At 54.5% G+C, this 19,187-nt stretch overlaps 1 protein-coding gene across 1 annotated transcript; it reads right to left on the bottom strand.

Annotated features, from left to right (window-relative positions):
* Positions 1-814: 814 nt before the first annotated feature.
* NYNRIN (NYN domain and retroviral integrase containing) lies at positions 815-18,777 on the bottom strand. Its single transcript, XM_061180724.1, has 8 exons — positions 18,530-18,777; positions 10,564-11,207; positions 8,876-10,444; positions 7,793-7,923; positions 7,557-7,653; positions 5,839-5,940; positions 5,516-5,617; positions 815-4,281 (listed from the first exon to the last, which is right to left on the bottom strand). The coding sequence occupies exons 1-8, from the start codon at positions 18,725-18,727 to the stop codon at positions 1,440-1,442; spliced, it is 5,685 nt and encodes a 1,894-aa protein (XP_061036707.1). The 5' UTR covers positions 18,728-18,777; the 3' UTR covers positions 815-1,439.
* Between the last annotated feature and the right edge of the window lie 410 nt (positions 18,778-19,187).

The raw sequence follows: 19,187 nt of genomic DNA, 5'->3' as shown, positions 1-19,187 counted from the left end.
ACAGAGAATCAGGAAGCTTAATCCTGGTCCCAGCTCAGCCACCAACTATCTCTGTGACTTCGGGCAAGTCACTTTCTCTCTCTGGGCCTCTTTCCTCGGCTGTAAAACAAGCTAATTGGACTCAGTGGCAGGCTCTACTCTGGCTCTAGCAATGTAAAGAGTTTTCGCAACTGGAGCTAGGCCAGGAGACTGGCTCAGTTTTGGAGAAATAAAACTACTTAGAGGCCCAGCCAGAGTGACCCAGTGCTGGCCTCCACCTGGACCCCCCTCTATCGGCAGCAGCAGCCATTCGGAGGGAGAGTGAAGGCACACACACCGGTGAGAAACGCACTCTTGCAGTCAGTGATCTTTGCAGAGCGGCTCTGGGGGAGGCCGGGATTTTCTCTACCCAGAAGGCAGGGTCCAGGGGACTAGGGTGGGGGTCTGGGGAATCCAAACAGAGCAGTCGTACACTATGCAGGGTCTGGGGATGCAGGGTACAGTGGCAGTGGGAGGAGCGGGCTGCGGGCTGCGGGGTGGGATTGGGAGGTAGAGCCACGCCAGCACCTCACCGTGTGCCAGACCACTCATTTCAGTCACCCTGCCCCTGAAGCCGAGGCCTGGGCCCCTTGGTCTAGTCGAAGCAGCTCTTCAGGTAGAGATGCCACACTTGGCATCGAGATCCTTGACTCCTGTGGGCTCGATATCATCGAAGCCGGGGTCAGGGAGCGTCTCCATTGGCTGGAGTCAAATGAGGTAGGCTGACTCCGTCTCCCCTTTGCCCTTCCCATGCTGACGGGCAGGATGCACCTACAGGATGGCTGGCCGGCCATCCTCCCACCCCAGTTCCGAGCCTTGAGGCCCAGGACTGCCAGCCTTTCCTTGACAGCTGGGCAGGCCTAGCCTGGCCTGAGAAAGCGAACCATGAGATAAGGGACGGGCTGCCTCTCCACAGCCCACATGGATTTGGGTCAGCTGTGACAGATTCAAGGGCAAAGGGTCCCCAGTCAGGGACAACAATCGGGGGAGGAGCCCACAATCGAGGTTTCTGTTTGAGAGGGGAATGTGGTTTTGATTCTGAGGTCCAGAGCCACACTGTTTCATGGTAAAGACAGCCAGAAATAAGATTCTGGACTACGCGTGTATATGTACACTTTCACTTGGGGAGAGACATTGAACCTGGCCTGCCCCAGGAAGGGATACCTGCCAGGGTAAAATTATCAGAGGCCCACATCTGACAGCCTTCAACAGATTCTCCCAATACCCCATACTGGGCATGTTTCCATAGGGACGCTGGTCCCCAGTTCAAGGCAGTTCAGCAAAGCTTTATGAAGTAACTTCTCTACAAAAGGCACAATGAAGGGCCCCCAGGGGGCTGTGAGAGCATTGCTGGGGTCAAGGGGAGGCCTAGCAGCAGAAGCCCAGGACCCTGGGGCGGGGGGCTCCCCCACTGCTCCAGCTCACTGCTCCAAGACCTTGAAGGACAGGGGGGTGCCACTCTTGGCAAAGGTCTTCATCAGACTGCTAGGATAGATGCACCCAAGCTTCTCTGGGGTGGGGAAGCCCCAGACCCTGTAGAGGGACAGGCTCAGCCGGTCCCCGATATAGAAGGGACCCACCCACTTGGCACTGCTGCCGTTCCTGGGGAGGGACAGCAAGAGGACCTGGTCGCCCACATTCCACTCCTTCTCCTGGCTCTCCCGCTTGAAACGCCTGTTCTCAGCCTTTTCACTCGTCTTCTCAGCCACCCTCCAGTGGAGCTCCAGCAGCTCCCCCATCAGCTGTAGCAGGAAGACATCCATCTTGAGGCCTTCGATGTTTGCACTGCTCACCTCCCACCACAGGGGCTCGGTCAGCCTCTCCTCGCCCCCCGTCAGGATCTGGAACGGTGTGGCCTGGCTGGAGGAGGCCCTGAAGGCCAGGTGCAGCAAGGGCAGGGACGCCGCCCACTTCTTGCCGTGCAGGAAGATGAACTCCTTGAGGGCCCTCTTGAATTCCCAGTAGGCCCCGGAGCTCGTCAGGCAGGGGAACTGGAGGTCTCTACTCAAGGAGGCCACCTGGGCTCCCAGGGCCAGCCCACAGCTTACCAGGACATGGCGGGCAAACTGGGGGCCCTGGGCGGCCTCCAGCCTCACCGGAACACCCCACCTCGCGAACACGTGCTGAAGCAGCACCTGGGCCACGGCCATGTGCGTGTAGGGCTTCAGCGGGAATGCCTCTACCCACCTGGTGTTGGGGTCAGCCACAATCAGCACGTGCTTGTGGCCCTCCTCGCTGACAGTGACTGGGCCCACCACCTCGATCTGCAGGTGGGACCAGGGGGCGGTGGACCTGAGGGGCCACAGGGACTCAATAACCTTCAACTCACTGCCTACGAGATTCCGGGGGATGCAGAACAAGCAGCTCCTACAGTAATCTCTCACGTGCTCCTGCATGCCCGGCCACCATCCCAGCAACCGCAGCTTCTTGTAGGTCTCCTCGGGCCTCTGGTGGGCCCCCATGGGGAGGTCGTGCACAGCGAAAATCAGATCCCTCCGGAGCTGCCTCGGGACTACCCAGATCCGGGGCCTCCTGTCTCCCTTGAACATAAGCAGGCCGCTCTCCTTGTCGAGGCTGAGGGAGTTAAAGGCAGAACTGAAGGGTGAGGAGCTGGATAATTTCTGCCCGGCCTGCAGCTTGGCAATGATATCAGCCAGGGTGCTGTCGCTCAGCTGTAATGCCAGCAAGTTGGGCCTCTTGCCCGTGGTACGGGGAGACACTACAGGGACGGGAACATCGTTTGGCAAATTCCACCACTGGCCGCCCCCCTGGGCACCCTGCTTGGCCAGGGTGTCCACCGTCACAGCAAACAGGGAGCCCCGGTAGGAGGTTCGGTAGATAAATGGAAGGGATGAGAGGCCGGAGGTGAGGGCTATGATGTAGGAGAGCAGGCTTGGGTGAGGTAGCAGAGCCCCGTCGGAGGAGAGGAAGCCCCGAGCCCTCCAGAGGGGCAGGAGCTCCCAGAGGAGGCTGAAGATCCAGTTGCAGTGCGTGAGGAAAACCACGGGCAGGTGGGACTGGCCAAAGCGCTCCAGGCCACAGGCCACGGCCGCCAGGTGGGCATAGGTCGGGGTGTAAGGGGAGCAAGAGAAGGAAAGGGAGACAGGGGGGCTGGTGGGAGACAGAACATAGAGACCGAAGCCAGCACACCACTCATCCTCCCGGTAAAAGCAATACCCCGACATGTGGATGCAGACAAAAGTGGACAGGTCAGAAAAAGGAGGCAGAACCTGGAAAAAACGAGGCATGGAAGCCGCAGGAGTCAGCAGCCGGTTTTCCCCTAGCAGGCCCTGGAGAAGGGTCAATTCCAGTGCCCTCTTGCCCTTGTCCTGTACCAAGAGGGACCATCTGATCAACCATGCTTTGGCAACCCTGCGGCCGTCCCATGCCCCAGGGTCCACAGTGGTCCGGGAGGCATAGGAAAGGCCCAGGACCACTGGGGTGTCTCCAATGCAGCGGGAAAAGTGCTTGAGGGCCCAGGCCATGGCATAGGGGCTGTCTCCCCCTGACTGCGGGCCCTCGCTCTCCTCGTCGGGGAGGAGGGGTTTCGAGGTATAGGCTACGGGGTGCTTTCTCCCTGAGCGCTCCTGGTACACAACAGCCGTCAAGGCCACTTGGCTCACCGTCACCTCCAGGCGGAAGGGCAGCTGGGGGTTGGGGGCCGTCAGGCAGAGGGCGGACACCAGAGCTCGCTTCAGGGCCAGGAAGGCCTTCTCGTGCTCCCAGTCCCACTGCCAGCCCGGCTTCTGCTTGAGGAGGCTGTGCAGGGGCCCCACGAGGGCTTCATAGTCAGGGATGACGTCCCGGTGGGAGTCCATGAATCCCACGAAGAAGGAAAGCGCGGTGAAGTTGCTGGGGATGGTCAGCTGGGCCAGCTGGGCAAGAACCTGCTGGCAGGGAGCCTTCCCATCCCAGGGGATGCCCAGGGAGGGAGAAGGTACCGCCGGCAGGAGATCGATGTCGAGGGCTTCATCCTGGGGGTCGTGCAGGCTGAGGCACCGGAGTATCTCCTCTGAGAGGGAAGAGCACTCAGCCCTGAACACGGACATCAGCGAAGAGTCCAGGTCATCCTCCTTCTCGGCCGGCTTCTGCATCTCCTGCTCCTCATCTTGCCTCTCCTCCCTCTCCTCCCTGACTTCTTCCACATTCTGCGGACTCTCCGGGGGCCCAGGGTCAGCATCCTCACTCAGCTCAGAGACACTGGCAGAGCTGGGAGGAAGGGTCTTCCACACCTTCAGGAAGTTGCCAATGTCAGTGTCCAACCTACACCAAAACAGCAGGACAGAGGAGTCTGATGGAGGAGGTCGGGGTGGGGGGGACAGCCCGCCCCTAGAGGCCATCCAAGGCGAAGCCACATCTGTGGAAGCCCCACAGAGCCTCACCCCATTGCTGAGTTTCCCTGAGGCTGGGCCGAGGGCCAGCCGCCAACATGGCACAGGCTCAGACAGGACCTGCCCACAGATATTCCCTCCACTCCCATCTGCCAGACGGCAATGTTAGAGATTCACCTGGGCTTTGAAGACTTATCCAATCAAAACCTCATTGACCAAGTGACATGTCCGACCAGTTTTAAGCCAATGGTTTGATAAGAATTAGATGACTGGTACTTCCAATCGGACTCCAGGATGAGCAAGCCGGGGGAGGTCAAGAGAGGGAAGGAGGCTTGACATGGGGCTTGGGAGCGCACAGCACGCAAACCTCGGCCACATCACTTTTCTTCAGATTGGAGAAATGGGACTGGGGGACCTGGCCCGGGAAGCAGTGCCCTGCCCAGAAGGTCCTGACCACAGTCCCCTGCCGGGCCCAGGGAACTGGGAGGTGAGCAGCAAGGCGGCTCAGAGTGGGTGGAAGCCAGAGGAACTGAGTTATTGCAAATCAGTTCTGCCGGCAGCAGCACAATGACCTTGGGAAAGTACTTGAGTCTCAGATTCCTCATCTGTAAAACGAGGAAAGTGGTCACGTATGTCTAACTCGAGCTGTGAGGATCAAAGCAGGTAATAAATGTGGAAAAAGTTCTACTTGGTATATACTCCAGACACAGCTCCCCCTGCACACAATGAAACAAGAACAAGGCGGTTCACTGCAGCACTGGTACCAACAGCATAACACGGAAACTGTCGAATGGCCCTCCACAAAAGACCCCATAAACCTGTTGGGTACTCACATAATGGAATAGAGCATGGACGTTAAAGCCAGCCACATGAACTAACATGGCATACATCTGGGAAAAACAATAAAACATGGTGACAAATGCCAGTTGTGGAATGTTACATATAGGACTGAAGCATGTGTGCAAGGTTGTGAAACTGTAAAACCATATTGTAAGTGGTTTATGGATGTGCACATGTGGGTGGAAGTACAAAGACCTGAAAAACTAAAATCACTCTGCTCACTATTAAGCCCTAGACAAACGTTGGCTAGCACCAAGGGGAAGCTTCCAGTCAGCCCCAGGAGCGGCTGGGAGGTGGGGTGTGGAGGGGGGTGCCTGGCCCATTACCTGTTTGGCTTCTTCAGAAACTCATCCAGAGTGGGGCCATCACGGCCCAGAGGATCGTCGGGCACCATGAAGAGATTCCCCGCAAAAGTGAAGGGCAGCAGGCTGGACCCGGGATGGAGGAGGAAACGTCACAGAGGAGCCCTTGACCCACCCACACCCTGCTGCCACCTGGTATCTCCACAGGGGCTGAGACCCACATCTCCTCCCAGCAGGTGCTGATGAGCACCGCTCCAAGGCCCCTCCCCCTGCCCAAACCCCTCCTGCCAGGGACTGCCCAGCACCCGAGGGGAAGGAACAGCCCAATCCCCTGGGAGCTGCCTCACCGATCTTTGACCATAAGTTTCTTGGAATTATTCATCAGGACGTGGAGCTGCTCGTTGGTGACGATGATGCCATCTGTCTCTTCCGCCAGCTTTACCATGAACCTGCAGGGAGAGGGGAAGTCGCTAACGACCCAGTACCCAGACCCTCACCTCCCCAGTCCTCTGAGAAAATGAACTTGCAGCTTCTTGTTGAGGTGTGTTGGACAAAAACGCTGCCCTTGATAGTCAGGGAGCCAAGACTCAAGAGCCCATCCTCATCTATGCAGCCGACTGGGATGTCCACTCGCCCCTGGGAGGGTGAACTGGGATGCACATCCCCCAACTGTATATGCAAACACAGACCCCTATTTTACACATAGGCATTCACATACACATGCTCAGACCCGCACACAGAAAGACATGCACTTGTCCACATCCATACGTGCATTTTTACTTCTTCGGTTTCCACATCTGTCAAACTAACATAAAATACCTACCCTCTATTGCTGTGAGGATTAAACTGAATGAGACAATACACTAGACACTGAAGTGTCTAGTTCAGTGCCTGCCACACAGCATGTACCAAGTATTCCATGATTACTCTTCACCAATGCACAACATTCAGGTACATGCCAAGACACACATACATACATATGGATATGTGTATACACGTATAAAAACACATACCTGAATAAACAAATCCATTTTTCCAAGGATCACTTCTCCTCGAAAGAGGGCTGTGACCAGGAAAGAAAGCAAAGGCCACCTACTTCTCGGCATTCCCTGCAGAGTGCCATTCTGGCGGCCACGAGCATGCAATTCCACAAGTGACCAGCAGAGGGGCCTCCTGCAGGAAAGCTACCTTCCCTCAAACCCAGGCCTGAATTTAAAGGCACTTAAAGACCTTACCCAGGGGGGCCAGCTCTTGAAGGAAGGATGCCTGAGCTGCCCTGCCCAGCCCTTCCCAGGCTTGAAGGCTGAGTGGGCGCCAGGTCTTGGGGAGGAACAGAACTTCTCCCTGCCTGGCATGGGAGGTGCCTAAGTGGAGCCAAGACCTGGCCTGCTGGGCATCGAGTCCAGCCCAGGGTCAGTGACCTGGACAGGGCCTTCTCGGCCCCATCAGAGGCAGCATCACAGGCACCCCTATGCACACGGGTCCTGCAGCCACGCTGGGGAGTGGGTGCTGAGGACTGGCAAGTAGGGAGGCATTCAGGCTTTAGCTAGGAGACAGGGCCAATCTGACTCCATTTTCAGAGCCCAGCCAGGGCTCCAGTCACATACCTCCTCCCAGGGCGAGGGCTGGTGGGAGGAAAAGACTGCAGCAATTCCTTGAGAAAACCTGAGCTTCAACCCAAACTGACACCCAAATCAGCTGCTGGGGGAAGCAGCTCTCTTGAAGCACCAGGAGTCACCTGGGCTAGTCCCATCCAAAGAAAGCAGAGGGTTTCACCCCATACTTCATGGGGGAGAAAGCCTCTTAACTCAGGGAAATTGGGCTGCAGAGTCCCAAATTCAGAAACACTTCTTGGGTTTGAATAGAGCCAACCTTGGAGCCCTCTCCTCTCTGTGTCTCTCCCTCTGCCTACAGAGGGCCGGTGCACCACACCACCCTCTCTGACATGACCCTCTGACATATTTGCTTCCATCTCCCCAGAGCAAATGAGGCAAGACTCCACCTGACACACCAGCCCAGCCCAAGCCCCGGGGCCCCACAAGAGAAGGCCTGCAGACCAGCACACCTATAATCGTAGGTAGTGATCTTCTTGCCATTCTCAAGCTGAGAGGGGGTGATTGAAAGCATCTTGAGGGAGTGTAGCTTCGTCAGAAAGTGGCTCTCTGGAGGTGAAAGGCAAAAGACAGTGATGGTCAGAGGAAGGGCTAAGTAGAAAAGGCCATGGTGGGGACAGAAAGGCAAGGAAAAGTACGGCATAGAGAGTAAGCCCACTGAGGGGCTGGGCAGCTGGGGACAGCTCACCTCTCACCCTCCGGTTCTTCTTAAGCTGCCAGGTGGGTACAAACACAGTGACCTCTCGGTGTCCCCGGTTCCAGAAATACTGCACTGCCATGGCAATGCCCCGGCAGGAGAAGAAGTGCTGGAGGCCGTGCCTGGGGTTGGGGGGTGGGGGTGGGGGGGAGATGGGGGGAATTAGTGAGGTAGCAATTTTCTGCCTGGAATGGCCTTGCCTCTCCACCCCTCCCTCAGAGCCAGCCTAGGGCAGCACATCTGGCAATGCCAGGGCATCAGCACCACGGGCACCAACAATGCCCCCTCCCATCTCTCCATCATCAAACAGTGAGCACCTACTGGGTCCACTCACCTGCTGTGTGTGTGTGTGTGTGTGTGTGTGTGTGTGTGTGTGTGTGTGTAAGGGCCTCCAGGGCAAAAGGAAGGAGAAGGCAACCTCTACATCCAGAAAGCTCAGTTTAGGACTGGAAGCAAACAAACATTTGCTGACCAACTGTGTGCTGGGAGTGTGCTCAGCACAGATAACTATTCTACTGTGTGGGCAAATGAAGACATCCTGCATGTATTTATGCTAGCACGTATACAGCAGTAAGTGCTGTGCAGAGAGAGTGATCTCTGAGAGTTGGCATGGTTGGGAAAAGCTTCACAGGGGAGATCAGTGCTGGACCTTAAGGGTTGGGCTAAACATTTGAAAACTGGTCTGGGGTTGACAGACCCCATGCTATGTGAGGCAGGCTGAAATGGGAAGAGCATGGGCCTGGGCAGTGGGCAGATCTGAACCCAAAGGCCAGCTGGGCCCCTTACTGGCTCTGGGAACTTGGTCAAGATTAATCGTTTCTCTGAGCCTGTTTCTGCTTCTATGAGGGAAGGAGAACAGAAATCTACTTTTGAAGGCTGCTGTGATGATTCCATGAACACCACCCAGCATGCAGTAGCCCCTCAACATGTACCACTTCCCTCCCATCTTTCCCCCATTTGAACCCCATGTCACCCGTATACAGAGGTCAAGGATGCCCACAGTCTATCACCCCAGGGACACCCCGCCCGAGCTCCCCAGCATCCCCAGCCCACCCCAGGTCCGTGGCTACTCACACCATGGCCACGCTGCTGCCGTCAATGACCACTCGCCTCAACCCCTGGTTCCCTGGTTCTTCTGACAGGTGCAGCTCAAAGGGTGTATTCAGGGCCTCGTGGTACCTCTGGAAGCTGGTTACTGTGCTGTTCGCCTGTGGGTGGCGAGGCGGCTGCCTCGGAACCCCCTCCCAAGCCCCTAGGAGCCCCTCCACCTGAGGTTGGCGCTTACTACTGGGAGCCAAAGTGCCACTGGACTGGGGCCCCTGCCTTCCAGCTTCCCCCTGGCCCTTCAGGAAGGAAGCACTGCCCCTTGACGAAGGCTGGCCCTCACTTGGGAATTTGGCTGCATCCAGGGTTGGCCCTGGATCTGTGGGTGCCTTCTGAGCTGCAGGCATTTTCAGAGCTCTGGAAGTTTTGGGAGCTGCAGGTGCTTTGGGGGCTGCAGGGGCTTTAGGAGCTGCAGACCCTGTTTTAGCTGTAGTCCCAGTCTGGGCTCTGGGTGTTTGGGGACCTGCAGGTGATGTTTTCGCTGCATGCCTTTTCGGAGTTGTGGGAGTTTTGGGGGCTGCAGGCACCATTTGAGCTGCTGGTGCCAGTTCACCCACAGCTGCCTTTTGTGCCGTGGGCACCACTTGAGCTGCTGGCTTTGTCGGAGCCAAAGGCACTTTGGGGGCTGCAGGTTCTTCATGGACTGCCGGCATAGTCTGGGTTTCAGGCACTTTGGGGGCTTCAGGCAGCACGGGGTTTGTGGGTGGGGTTTGAGCTGTGGGCACTGCTGCAGCCATGGGCACTTTGAGAGTTTCAGGCACTGTTTGAGGTTCAGGTCCTGAAGGAGCTGTCAGCCCCCCTTGAGTGGCGGGCCTCCCCCGAGCAGTAGGCACCCCTCGCCCTGTGGAGGGCCCTGGAAACGGCCTCTCTTCGGGCTCCTTACAATCCCACTGCATATTTCCTTGATCCCCCGGCTCACTTCCAGCTTGGAGTTGGGGTGTAGAGGTCAAAGGTGGCCCTATCTGTGGAAGTCCTGGGCTAGCCTTGTCCTTTACCCCTGAGCCTCCTGAGACCACCAATAAACTCATTACTTTTTTAGGGGTCTCTGGCCTTGGGCAATTCTGAAGAGCTGCCTCTCCTCCTGGCCCCCCATCTGGTCTGCAGTCTGGGCTTTCCACACTGGGCAAAGGAACCAGCTCCTTCTGTTTCCATCCCAGATTTAAGGGCAAAGGATTCTGCCCTGGCAGCTTGAACTGAATGGGGCCCAGTGGCCTCTGCCAGAAAGGGAAACTGAAGCAAGCCTGGGACAGGAGCCAGGCCAGGTGGAGAGAATGCAGTTCATTGATCCTCCAGAAGGTTGCAGCAATAGTCCCCGGCCACAAGGGCCCAAAGGCTGGCCCCGGGGTCCAGGACTTCCAGGGTGAGCACACACTCAGGGCTGATACTGGAGGCTGGAGAGGGAGCTTGTCTTCCCCCCTCCGGGCCTGCCGCTGCTGGGACGAGGCTTGTGTGCGGTCCGCAGGGTCCTGGCTGCTGCTGGCTTGTACTGACCCTTCCTCACAAGCACTGTCCGTACCACCTTGGTTGTTGGAACCAACCCTGGAGGAAACCCAAGTTTGTTGGAAAGGCGGTAAGGCCAGTTAGGTCCCAAACTATTTCCCTGGGGTTGGGGAGCAGGAGCAGGGGCAGAGAAGCCAAACTGATTCTCCAGAACTTACCGTACCAGCTGGTTTGCTGTCTCCAGCTGAGCGTTCTGGCCTGGTATTAGGACCCCCATGGCTCCTAGGCTGGTTAACCTCTTTGAATTTTCTGGGCTCCCCATCTCCAGAAAAGGCCCAGGACCGTCTCCCATGGACACCATGGCTGGACCTTCCTTCTGCTGGTGGGTTGGGCAGATCAGGAGCTCGGGGTCCGAGCGGGAGTCGGAGGTGCCAATGCAGCCGAGCCACTGGATGATGTCCTCCTTGCCCGCAGCATCCCGCACCAGGCTCAGCAGCAGTTCCTGGACTGCTGCGGGCAGCTGCAGCAGGTCCCCTGCATACTGGTCACCACGGATCCAGACCAGAGCCCCAAAAGCCCGGGTCACCTCGGCTTCCCAGATGCCCCGGGGGGTGAGCAGAGGGGCAGGGCCCCAGCGCAGCCGCCCGACCAGCTCCTCCAGCCAGTTCTGGGTCATGATGAAAGACTCGGTCAGCCCGCCCACCATCAGGGAGCCCGGCGGGCCAGGCACCAGGTAGGCCAGCGTGCTCCAGCACAGGCAGTCCAAGAAGAGGCCCTGGGCCCCAAGGAAGGCGCAGTGCAGGGCCGCCGGGTAGCGGACCTCCTTCCACAGCTCCGGGCTGCACAGGCCCTTCAGATACTCCTGAAGCCAGTGGGAAGAGCACAAAGGAAGCCAGCCGTTATGGGCCTGCCACTGGCACTCACTCCCCTCACAAGCACATGCCCTGCCCCTGCCCACCATAAGCCAAATGACACCCCCGGCCCAACACTCTCTCCCTGGTCCTGACTCCTCACACACTCATCTCTTTCCAGGGAGCTCTGACAGATGGGGGAGGCCGGAGGGAGGGGGTGCACCTGGGCTTGGCATCAAGGGCCCTGGTTCTAGTTCCAACCTGACCTCAGTAGGTTAAAGTTACCGTGGGAAATTTGTCATCTTCTCAGGGCCTCAGTCTCCTCACCTATAAAATGATGGATTAAATTAGATACTCCTAAGGTCCAGTCCTACCCTGGCGTTCTAGAATTGTGAAATAGCTGGGGGGGAGGGGGATGGCACATTACTGAGTACCCTCCATGTGCCAGGAGCTTATGTGACCTGGAGCAAGTTATCTACCATCCTTATGCCTACGTTTCCTCATCTGTAAAATGGGGATAATGGTTCCCACCTCATTAGGCTATTATGAAGCTTCAGTGAGATAATACAAAAGAAGTGCTTAGCTTATGCCTGGCACAGGCTATTCCCATTTTGCAGGCTCAGAAAGGCTCTATTGCTGACCCAAGGACACACAGCTAGTGGGTGACTGGGTAAGGACCACAGCCCACATCCATCTGACTCTGAAACCAGAGCTCTTTCCACGTCCTTGGGCTGACTACACAGTGACTACAGGGTAATCCACTGAGATTCTGGTTAATCCCCCTGCAGAAGGCCTCCGGCACAACCTGTACCTGTAACCATGGTAACTCTGTTGCCCAGAGGGGACAGAGGAGAAGGTAAGTCGCTGGGCTAGTATCCAGGGGATCCCCACAGATACGCACAATGGCTGAACCAGAAGGGAAACCTCTGGCCATCTGGGCACCAGGTCCTTGTGTTTCCAGGGCTCACACACTCAGTCTTTAGCAGTCACTGGGACAGGAGAGGTTGGGTTCCTCCACTATATGGCTGAGTTCCACCAGCATGACACCATGAGCTCCAAAGAACCATGAACACTCCCTCTTAATCAGCCAACACTTGATGACTGCATTAGCCTTCAAGTCCCTCCTCATGCCTGTGTCAATGACAGTCATCCCTCTTCCCGCTTTCCCATGGCAGTTCCATTATGGAACAAACGCTCCATTTTGGATCTCCAGCAGCCATCCCAAAGACCACTCTGGCCCCTCTGCTCAGTACCCAGACCACCCTTCCCTGCTCAGGCCTAAGCTCATCTCTGCCACATGGCCAGGCTATGGACCTCCAACACCTTCCCCAAAGGGCCTAAGGTACACCCAGGCACTTAGGCCCATGTCTAACCCCTTTTCAGTCAGTCCAAAATCAGCTCAAAATCTGATAGACATCCCAAGCCAACCCCTCCCACCCAGAACCTCAGCTGGTCTGCAGTGCCTGGCAAGGGTGAATCTGACCAGGTGGAATAACTCTCATAGACCTGGACAAACTCCCCCACCCCATGCACCCCACGTTCTAACTACATGAAAACAATATGTAAAAATGAAGAGATGTGCTCAGGAAGAAGATGGTGGGTGGTTTCTTTTTCCTTCTGCAAAGACCTTGAAATATTTATTGTTCCATTAACCGTCAATATTTTTAAGCAAAAAGATATATTGGAAATGAGATAATTTTCAAAATAATAAATCTGAACTGATATTTATTGAATACTTACTATGTGCCAGGCTCTTTACATACATCAGCTCATTGATTCCTCTCTCAGCCCTATAAGGAAATTACTATTATCCCCATTTTAGGTGAGCAAGGAAGGGCACATGTCCAAGGTCACACAGGTAGTAGGCTGGGACACTTAGGCACTCTGACTCCAAAGTCTGGGGTCTTAACCATGATGCTGTCTATACCTTAGAGCTAAAACAGATATGGAAACAACAGGCATTTACATCCAGAAAATATCTGGAGCAATTTTCCTGCTTAAAGCCCACCCAGACCTTTTTCTCCAAGAGGAGAAAAAATAGAGAAGAGGCAGGAACAAAATAAGCACAGAAAAATGTGCATTTGTTAAAATATGTTGCCCAATGTCCCGCAAGTCATTTGTCAACTTGTAAGTTAAATAAAAACAATACCACCAGGTAGTTTTCTACTGCTCTATACTTAATCAATCCTGTCTTAGGATTCTCTTTTCTCGTAAGTCAGTTGCCATACACTGTCTGCTTTCCAGAACCACCCCAAATTACACCGCAGAATACTCAAAAAGCTCAAAAAAATGGCAGCACCAAGAAACTCTGGAATTGGGAATGAAAGAGAACATTTTTTAAAAGGTGGACTAAGGTAAAGTTGTTTGAGAAGCAGTTAGATCTGGGAGTCCACCCACCCCTCTACACAAAGGCTGAACAAGTACCTCCCTACCCACTGGAGTTCGTTCTGTGGAAAGTAAAAGACAAGGTCTTAGGATCAGAGGTTGATCAGCATACTTGAGGGTGTGGGTACCATAAAAATCATGAAGGAAGAGAGGAAGGCCAGTAGTGAGGTCTACAGTGAGTGCTGAGTGCAGAGAAACTCATTCTTCCCATACAGAGACTCCGCAATAGTAACTGATGATGGATGAAGACAGATACTCACACAGAGGGGTCTCACTGGGGCACCTCAGAACACTGGGGGAAACTACAAACTTCCAGAGAGAAAAAAAACTTCACATACAAAGGACCAGGGACCAAGAATAGCTTCAGATATCCCTAAAGCAAGAAGTCAATGGATTAATGCCTTCTCATTTCTGAAGGAAAATAATTTTCCATGTATAATTTGATACCAGCCAAATTGTCAATCAAATGACCATCAGATACGCAATGTAGATATGCATATATGCAACCCCAAGAGTTTACGTCCTATAAAACCTTTCTCAGGAAGCTACTAGAGAGCATTTTCCAGCAAATCAAGAAAAGAAACCAAGAAAGGAGACCCAACATAAAAAAAAAGCAAAGACAATCTCCAGGAAGATTGTGGAGAGAAATCTCAGAATGTATTCATCCATTCAATAAACACTACTGAGCACCTACTACGTGTCAGGCACTGTTCTAGGAGGCATAGAGGACGACTAGTTCAGATTGGAGAGTGCGACTCCGGAATCAACATTCTTGTTTCGGCACCATCTTTCTAACTTGGTGACGCTACTGAAGGACGTGCTCCACCAACTCAAGACAAAGACACAGCGTCCAGGAAACGAGGTATCTAACAAGGAAAAAAGGCAAGAGGATGCCAAGAATGACAGCAAACGGGAGTCTCAGGATGACAGCTGTGCAGTCCTGACCAGACAGAAAGAAGGATGCCCCCAGGAAAAAATCTGGAACTGACAGACCACCTTGAATCGATAGACTGTCCTTGTAGAAAATTGTAGTGAGAAGCTACTGAAAGTTATAAGAATTAGCAATGGGTACAAAGGAAAACAAGCAAACTAGAAAGGAGTTGAGTTCTTTACCTCAGGGAAATCGAAAAGTAAGAGAGAAAACCTAATCATAGTACACTTCAACACTTAGATGTAAATGATATTTGCAAGGGCATAATGTTGCAAACACTAAATACAGATTTAACAGAAAAATGAAATATAACTATATTAGGAAGAAAAAAGGGATGGCAATATAAGGAAGCTAAATCCTCATCTATAATAATAGGAAGTAAAAAGATATCTAAAATTGATTAATCAAAAGATATAATAGCTACATATTTTTTTAGGAATGTGGAGATGTAGAAATGCCAGAGCAGATATTTTCTACGGGGAAGAGCACTGAAGAGGGAGTTGGCAGGGACAAGGCAAGGAATCACTGCGTTATACTGTGAGCTTTTTAAAAACTATTGGAGTTTTAAATTATGTATTATTTTGATAAAAGAAAAATTAAGTTTAAAATAAAGGAGAAGGATTAGGTGCCCACAACACAATTAGATGTGCTGGTAAGTGTTTAACAATCATGCAGTTATGGGGGAAATAGTCCCGATTTGTAGCATTTGCCAATTTCTGTGGTGTAAATACTCCCTCCGTGGTTGATTTCAAACTACCAACAGGACTCCATTGGCTCAAAAACTTCCTGAATTTTCAACGATGGGTCAGCAGGAGTTGGTTCCAGCACACCCCTGGCCACTACCAGCTTCCGTGGTACTGCTCACAGTCGGTGTGGGCCAGGGACAGATCAACTTCCACCTGACAGCAAAGCCCAAAGTCAGCAAACCACACCCTGTCCCACAGCTCCCCACCCCAACCTCTGGCTCCCCATCACCTCCCTCCCTCCATCGTGTCCAAAAAGGGGAGAATCAAGCTGTCACCTGTCTTCTCTGCGCCCAACGCTTCTTTACATCGTTGCCAAGGAGGACAGAAGAGCCGAGCAGGGCTTGTCTCTGGGCTACTTTGATCATTAGTAAAAACCCTCCTTTCCACGCTGAGGTGAGGCTGATTTCACCTCAGAAAGGCCAGGCCTCCCCAGTGTTTCTTTTTGCTGCCTAGGAATGTGATTTCCAGCAATGTCTTCGTTATTTTTTAAATCCCACCTCAAGAAAACTATTTAAAGGCACTTCCGAGTTCTACAGAGTTTTTCCTGGAAAAACAGTGCATATAATGTAGAAAACACGCGGGGTCTTCTCCAGAGAAGCCTGTATCCTTCTTGACCCCTCCTCCCCTCACAGACAAGACACCCCCGTCCATCACCCCTTCCCCATCCTACAACCTCCAGTCTCACTGAGCCCTCTCTGCCAGCTGGCCTGTGTATATTCGGCCATTATCCAGGTACGTGATTTTGTGTCCCTACAGCTGGGATTGGGGTCAGCCACAGCACCTCCACATGGAAACCACAAGACATCCTTATACATGGGAAATTTTCCTGTATCAGATCGCTGGGCCTTAGAAAGCATTTAATCCAAGCTTCTCACTTTGCAAACAAGGAGACCGAGACTCAGAGAGGGAAAAGAACTCATTCAAAGTTATACAGCTAGTTACAAAAACAATAACTGATATCTCTACTCTGTAACTCTCCACATTTGCAAAAGTCCATAAGAACGCCTTATTTCAATTGACTCTTACAACTCTGCCATGAAGTGGGTATTATTATATTGATTTATAGATGAGGAAATAGGCTCAAGAGAAGGTCAGTGATTTGACCGAGATCAGCCAGTTAGAAGGTAGCAAACCCCAACCTCCAACTCTCTCCACCACGCCCCTCTGTCCCAGCAGTAACTTGGTGACAGCAAATTGAACCCAGATCTCCTAACTTCTGGAACAAAACCTTATCCTCCCCACTTTCCCTGCTCTCCTGCTCCAAAGCTCCAAAAATCTCTTCTTTCTGCTCATTCTGTGCAATAAGGGAGGGAGTTACCCAGAACCCCTCATGTTGTTTCCATCTTAAATCATGCTTTTCCGCGGGGGAAGACAGAGGGGAAAGAGATAATAGGATGCGGGGAATGGAGAAAGCCACTGGTTACACTAGCAGGGCCTGAGGTGTGAAGGAAAGTCGGTGGGCCCAGGAACTCTGAGGCAGCAGTGGGAGCAGGAGTAGCCAAGCCTGGAGAAGCTGATGGAGTATGTAAGCAGGGGACAGGTGAGCTAGACACTTCAGAAAGCACCAGTCCCATAAAAGGGTGAGCAGGTGTATTTCAAATTAACAAAAAGATTAAGAACCCGGGACTTCCCTGGTGGCGCAGTGGTTAAGAATCCGCCTGCCAATGCAGGGCACATGGGTTCAATCCCTGGTCCAGGAAGATCCCACATGCTGCGGAGCAACTAAGCCCGTGCGCCACAACTACTGAGCCTGCGCTCTAGAGCCTGTGAGCCACAACTACTGAGCCCGCATGCCTAGAGCCCGTGCTCCGCAACAAGAGAAGCCACTGCAATGAGAAGTGCGTGCGCCACAACGAAGAGTAGCTGCCGCTTGCCACAACTAGAGAAAGCCTGCGCGCAGCAACGAAAACCCAACGCAGCCAAAAATAAATAAATAAATAAATAATAAACAAAATCACTCTTACTTTAAAAAAAAAAGATTAAGAACCCAAAACAATCCAAAGGCTCCTCTTGTTAACCTACCCTATGCCAGCTACTGAAAAGTCTCCATCTCAGGGGTTCCTGCACATCTGCTCTCCAGGCAGGAACCCCTCCCCTCCCCCAGTACCTCTGTCAGAACTGGAAAAACTGCTGACGAAGCAGCTCAACAGAGGGGCTGAGGGAGGAACTTTCCAGCCTGCCTGCCCACTGGCCAGCGTGTTCTGGGCCTCCCCCACCCATGGCCTTGACCAATTAGGATATTGGTAGAGACCCAGCTAGGGAAGGGGTGTGTGTTGGGGTGGGTGGGTGCATGGGGGAGCAGGTGGTCTGGGGCTGAGGGAGGCTGCAGCATTCCTACCAGGAAATGATAAGATAAGGGAATCTGGGGGAAGAGGGAGACCTTGGCCATGACTGGGGGGTCAGAGGGAACCTGAGAGGCCCAAGCGGAGGAGAAGCTTATGAGAGAAGCCAGGGCACATGCGAGAGAGGCACACTGTGACCTGGCCTGTCCAGCATCCAGCCCCACACAGCAAGCCCTTTCATCTGAAAGCCCACAGCCCTCCTCCCAGATTCCCACCCATCCCCTAGGGCTGCTGCCTTCCAGGGCTGCTGCAGCCCCACCTCTGAGTCCCTGCAAGAGGCTGCCTAGAGCATCAAGAGTGTGGGGTGCGGAGCCCAGAGCCCTGGGTTCTGGTCCCAGCCCCTGCCACGCCCCACCTACCCGACCCTGAGCGCTCAGGGAGACCCCTTACCCTCTCCAGCCCCCAATTCCTCATCTGTAGAGTGCCAGCATTGCTCTAGAAGCATCTTTAATGGCCCTTCCAGTCCCAGCACTCTGCAAGGCTCCAAGGGGCAGCCCAGGATTTAAGGAGACTTAAAAGGCGGCAGAAAGACCTGGGCCTTCCAGGCTCTTGGTGGAGAACAAAGAGGTATGTTGCACAGACTACAGAAATGCAGGACCTTAAGTTGCTCCCCAGATGGAGGAGCAGGCTGTAAGTGCGGGGCCCTGGCCAGGGAAGGCTCACGGGGGGACACACGACGCCGAGCCTCTCTCAGCGCACTTGAGGGACAGAAGTGACACGCAAGAGAGGGGTGGGGCAGAAAAAAAAGAAGGAACCAGAGGGAAGGACCCAAGGCTGCAGATCTGGAAAGGCAGGAGGATGGCCCAGTACCTGCCCGCCATACTGCCGAATCCAGGTCGGGGGACCTCTGGGGACCCGCGGGGGGGCGGGGGGGTGAGAAGCGGGAGAAGGGTCTGGCTGGAAGTGATAGGTGGGAAGAAGCTGTTTACCTTGGCTCTGCCCATGTTCTCCCTGGGCCCCTCGAGCTGCAGCCAGAAGTAGGGGGTGTCCGGGCGGCTCTGGAAAGCGTTCAGCTTGACCCTGAAGATGCGCTGCACTTGCAGCCGCTGCCGCTGCACCCGGGGCTTCGACTTGGTCTGCACCATGAACCATTCCTGCGCCGGAGGGTCGCCCCCGGACAGGAGCATGGCTGGCCCGCCCGCCCCAGGAAGGAGGGAGCCGACAGTGCCACCGGGGTCCCCCGGCCGAAGGCGCCTAAGCCACGCCCCCTCCTCCCGGCGGCGCGCCCCCGCCTTGGCCCGGGTCCTCCCGGCTCGCGGACGCACCCGCCGCGGCTCGGGCGCCCTTCCTCCAGAGCTCCAAGCCTTTCAGCGGCGGCTCCCGCTACAATCTCTTCCTGCCAGAGGTTACAGCCGGGGGTGGGACCAGTCGGGCTCCCTTCCCTCCGCCCCCAGCCTTCCCCCCTTCACCACTGCGCCAGCCCCTCCAGGATGAACTTTAGCTGAGTCGGCTGGGTAGCTTCAAGGGGCGCGGAAGGAGGAGGGAGGCGGCGGGGATGGGGGCGGGGAGGGTCTTGGAAACCTCTGCCTCCCACTCGAGTTTTGGGCCCAGAGCCAGAATCCGGGGGTCAAAGTAAATCTCCTTCCA

Source organism: Eubalaena glacialis, chromosome 2 (genome assembly GCF_028564815.1).
Source record: "Eubalaena glacialis isolate mEubGla1 chromosome 2, mEubGla1.1.hap2.+ XY, whole genome shotgun sequence".
Lineage (NCBI taxonomy): Eukaryota > Metazoa > Chordata > Mammalia > Artiodactyla > Balaenidae > Eubalaena > Eubalaena glacialis.
The sequence above is the reverse complement of the archived record's forward strand: the minus strand, read 5'-3'. Positions and strand labels throughout refer to the sequence as shown.

What these genes read in the sequence shown, in the direction of transcription:
- NYNRIN (XM_061180724.1), bottom strand. Translation starts at nt 18,727, where the DNA reads ATGCTCCTGTCCGGGGGCGACCCTCCGGCGCAGGAATGGTTCATGGTG. An exon ending in GAAGAACCGGAGGGTGAGAG is followed by an intron (nt 7,654 to 7,792) that starts GTGAGCTGTCCC and finishes TTTCACCTCCAG; the next exon opens with AGAGCCACTTTCTGACGAAG. An exon ending in ATCACTACCTACGATTATAG is followed by an intron (nt 5,941 to 7,556) that starts GTGTGCTGGTCT and finishes CTCTCCCTGCAG; the next exon opens with GTTCATGGTAAAGCTGGCGG.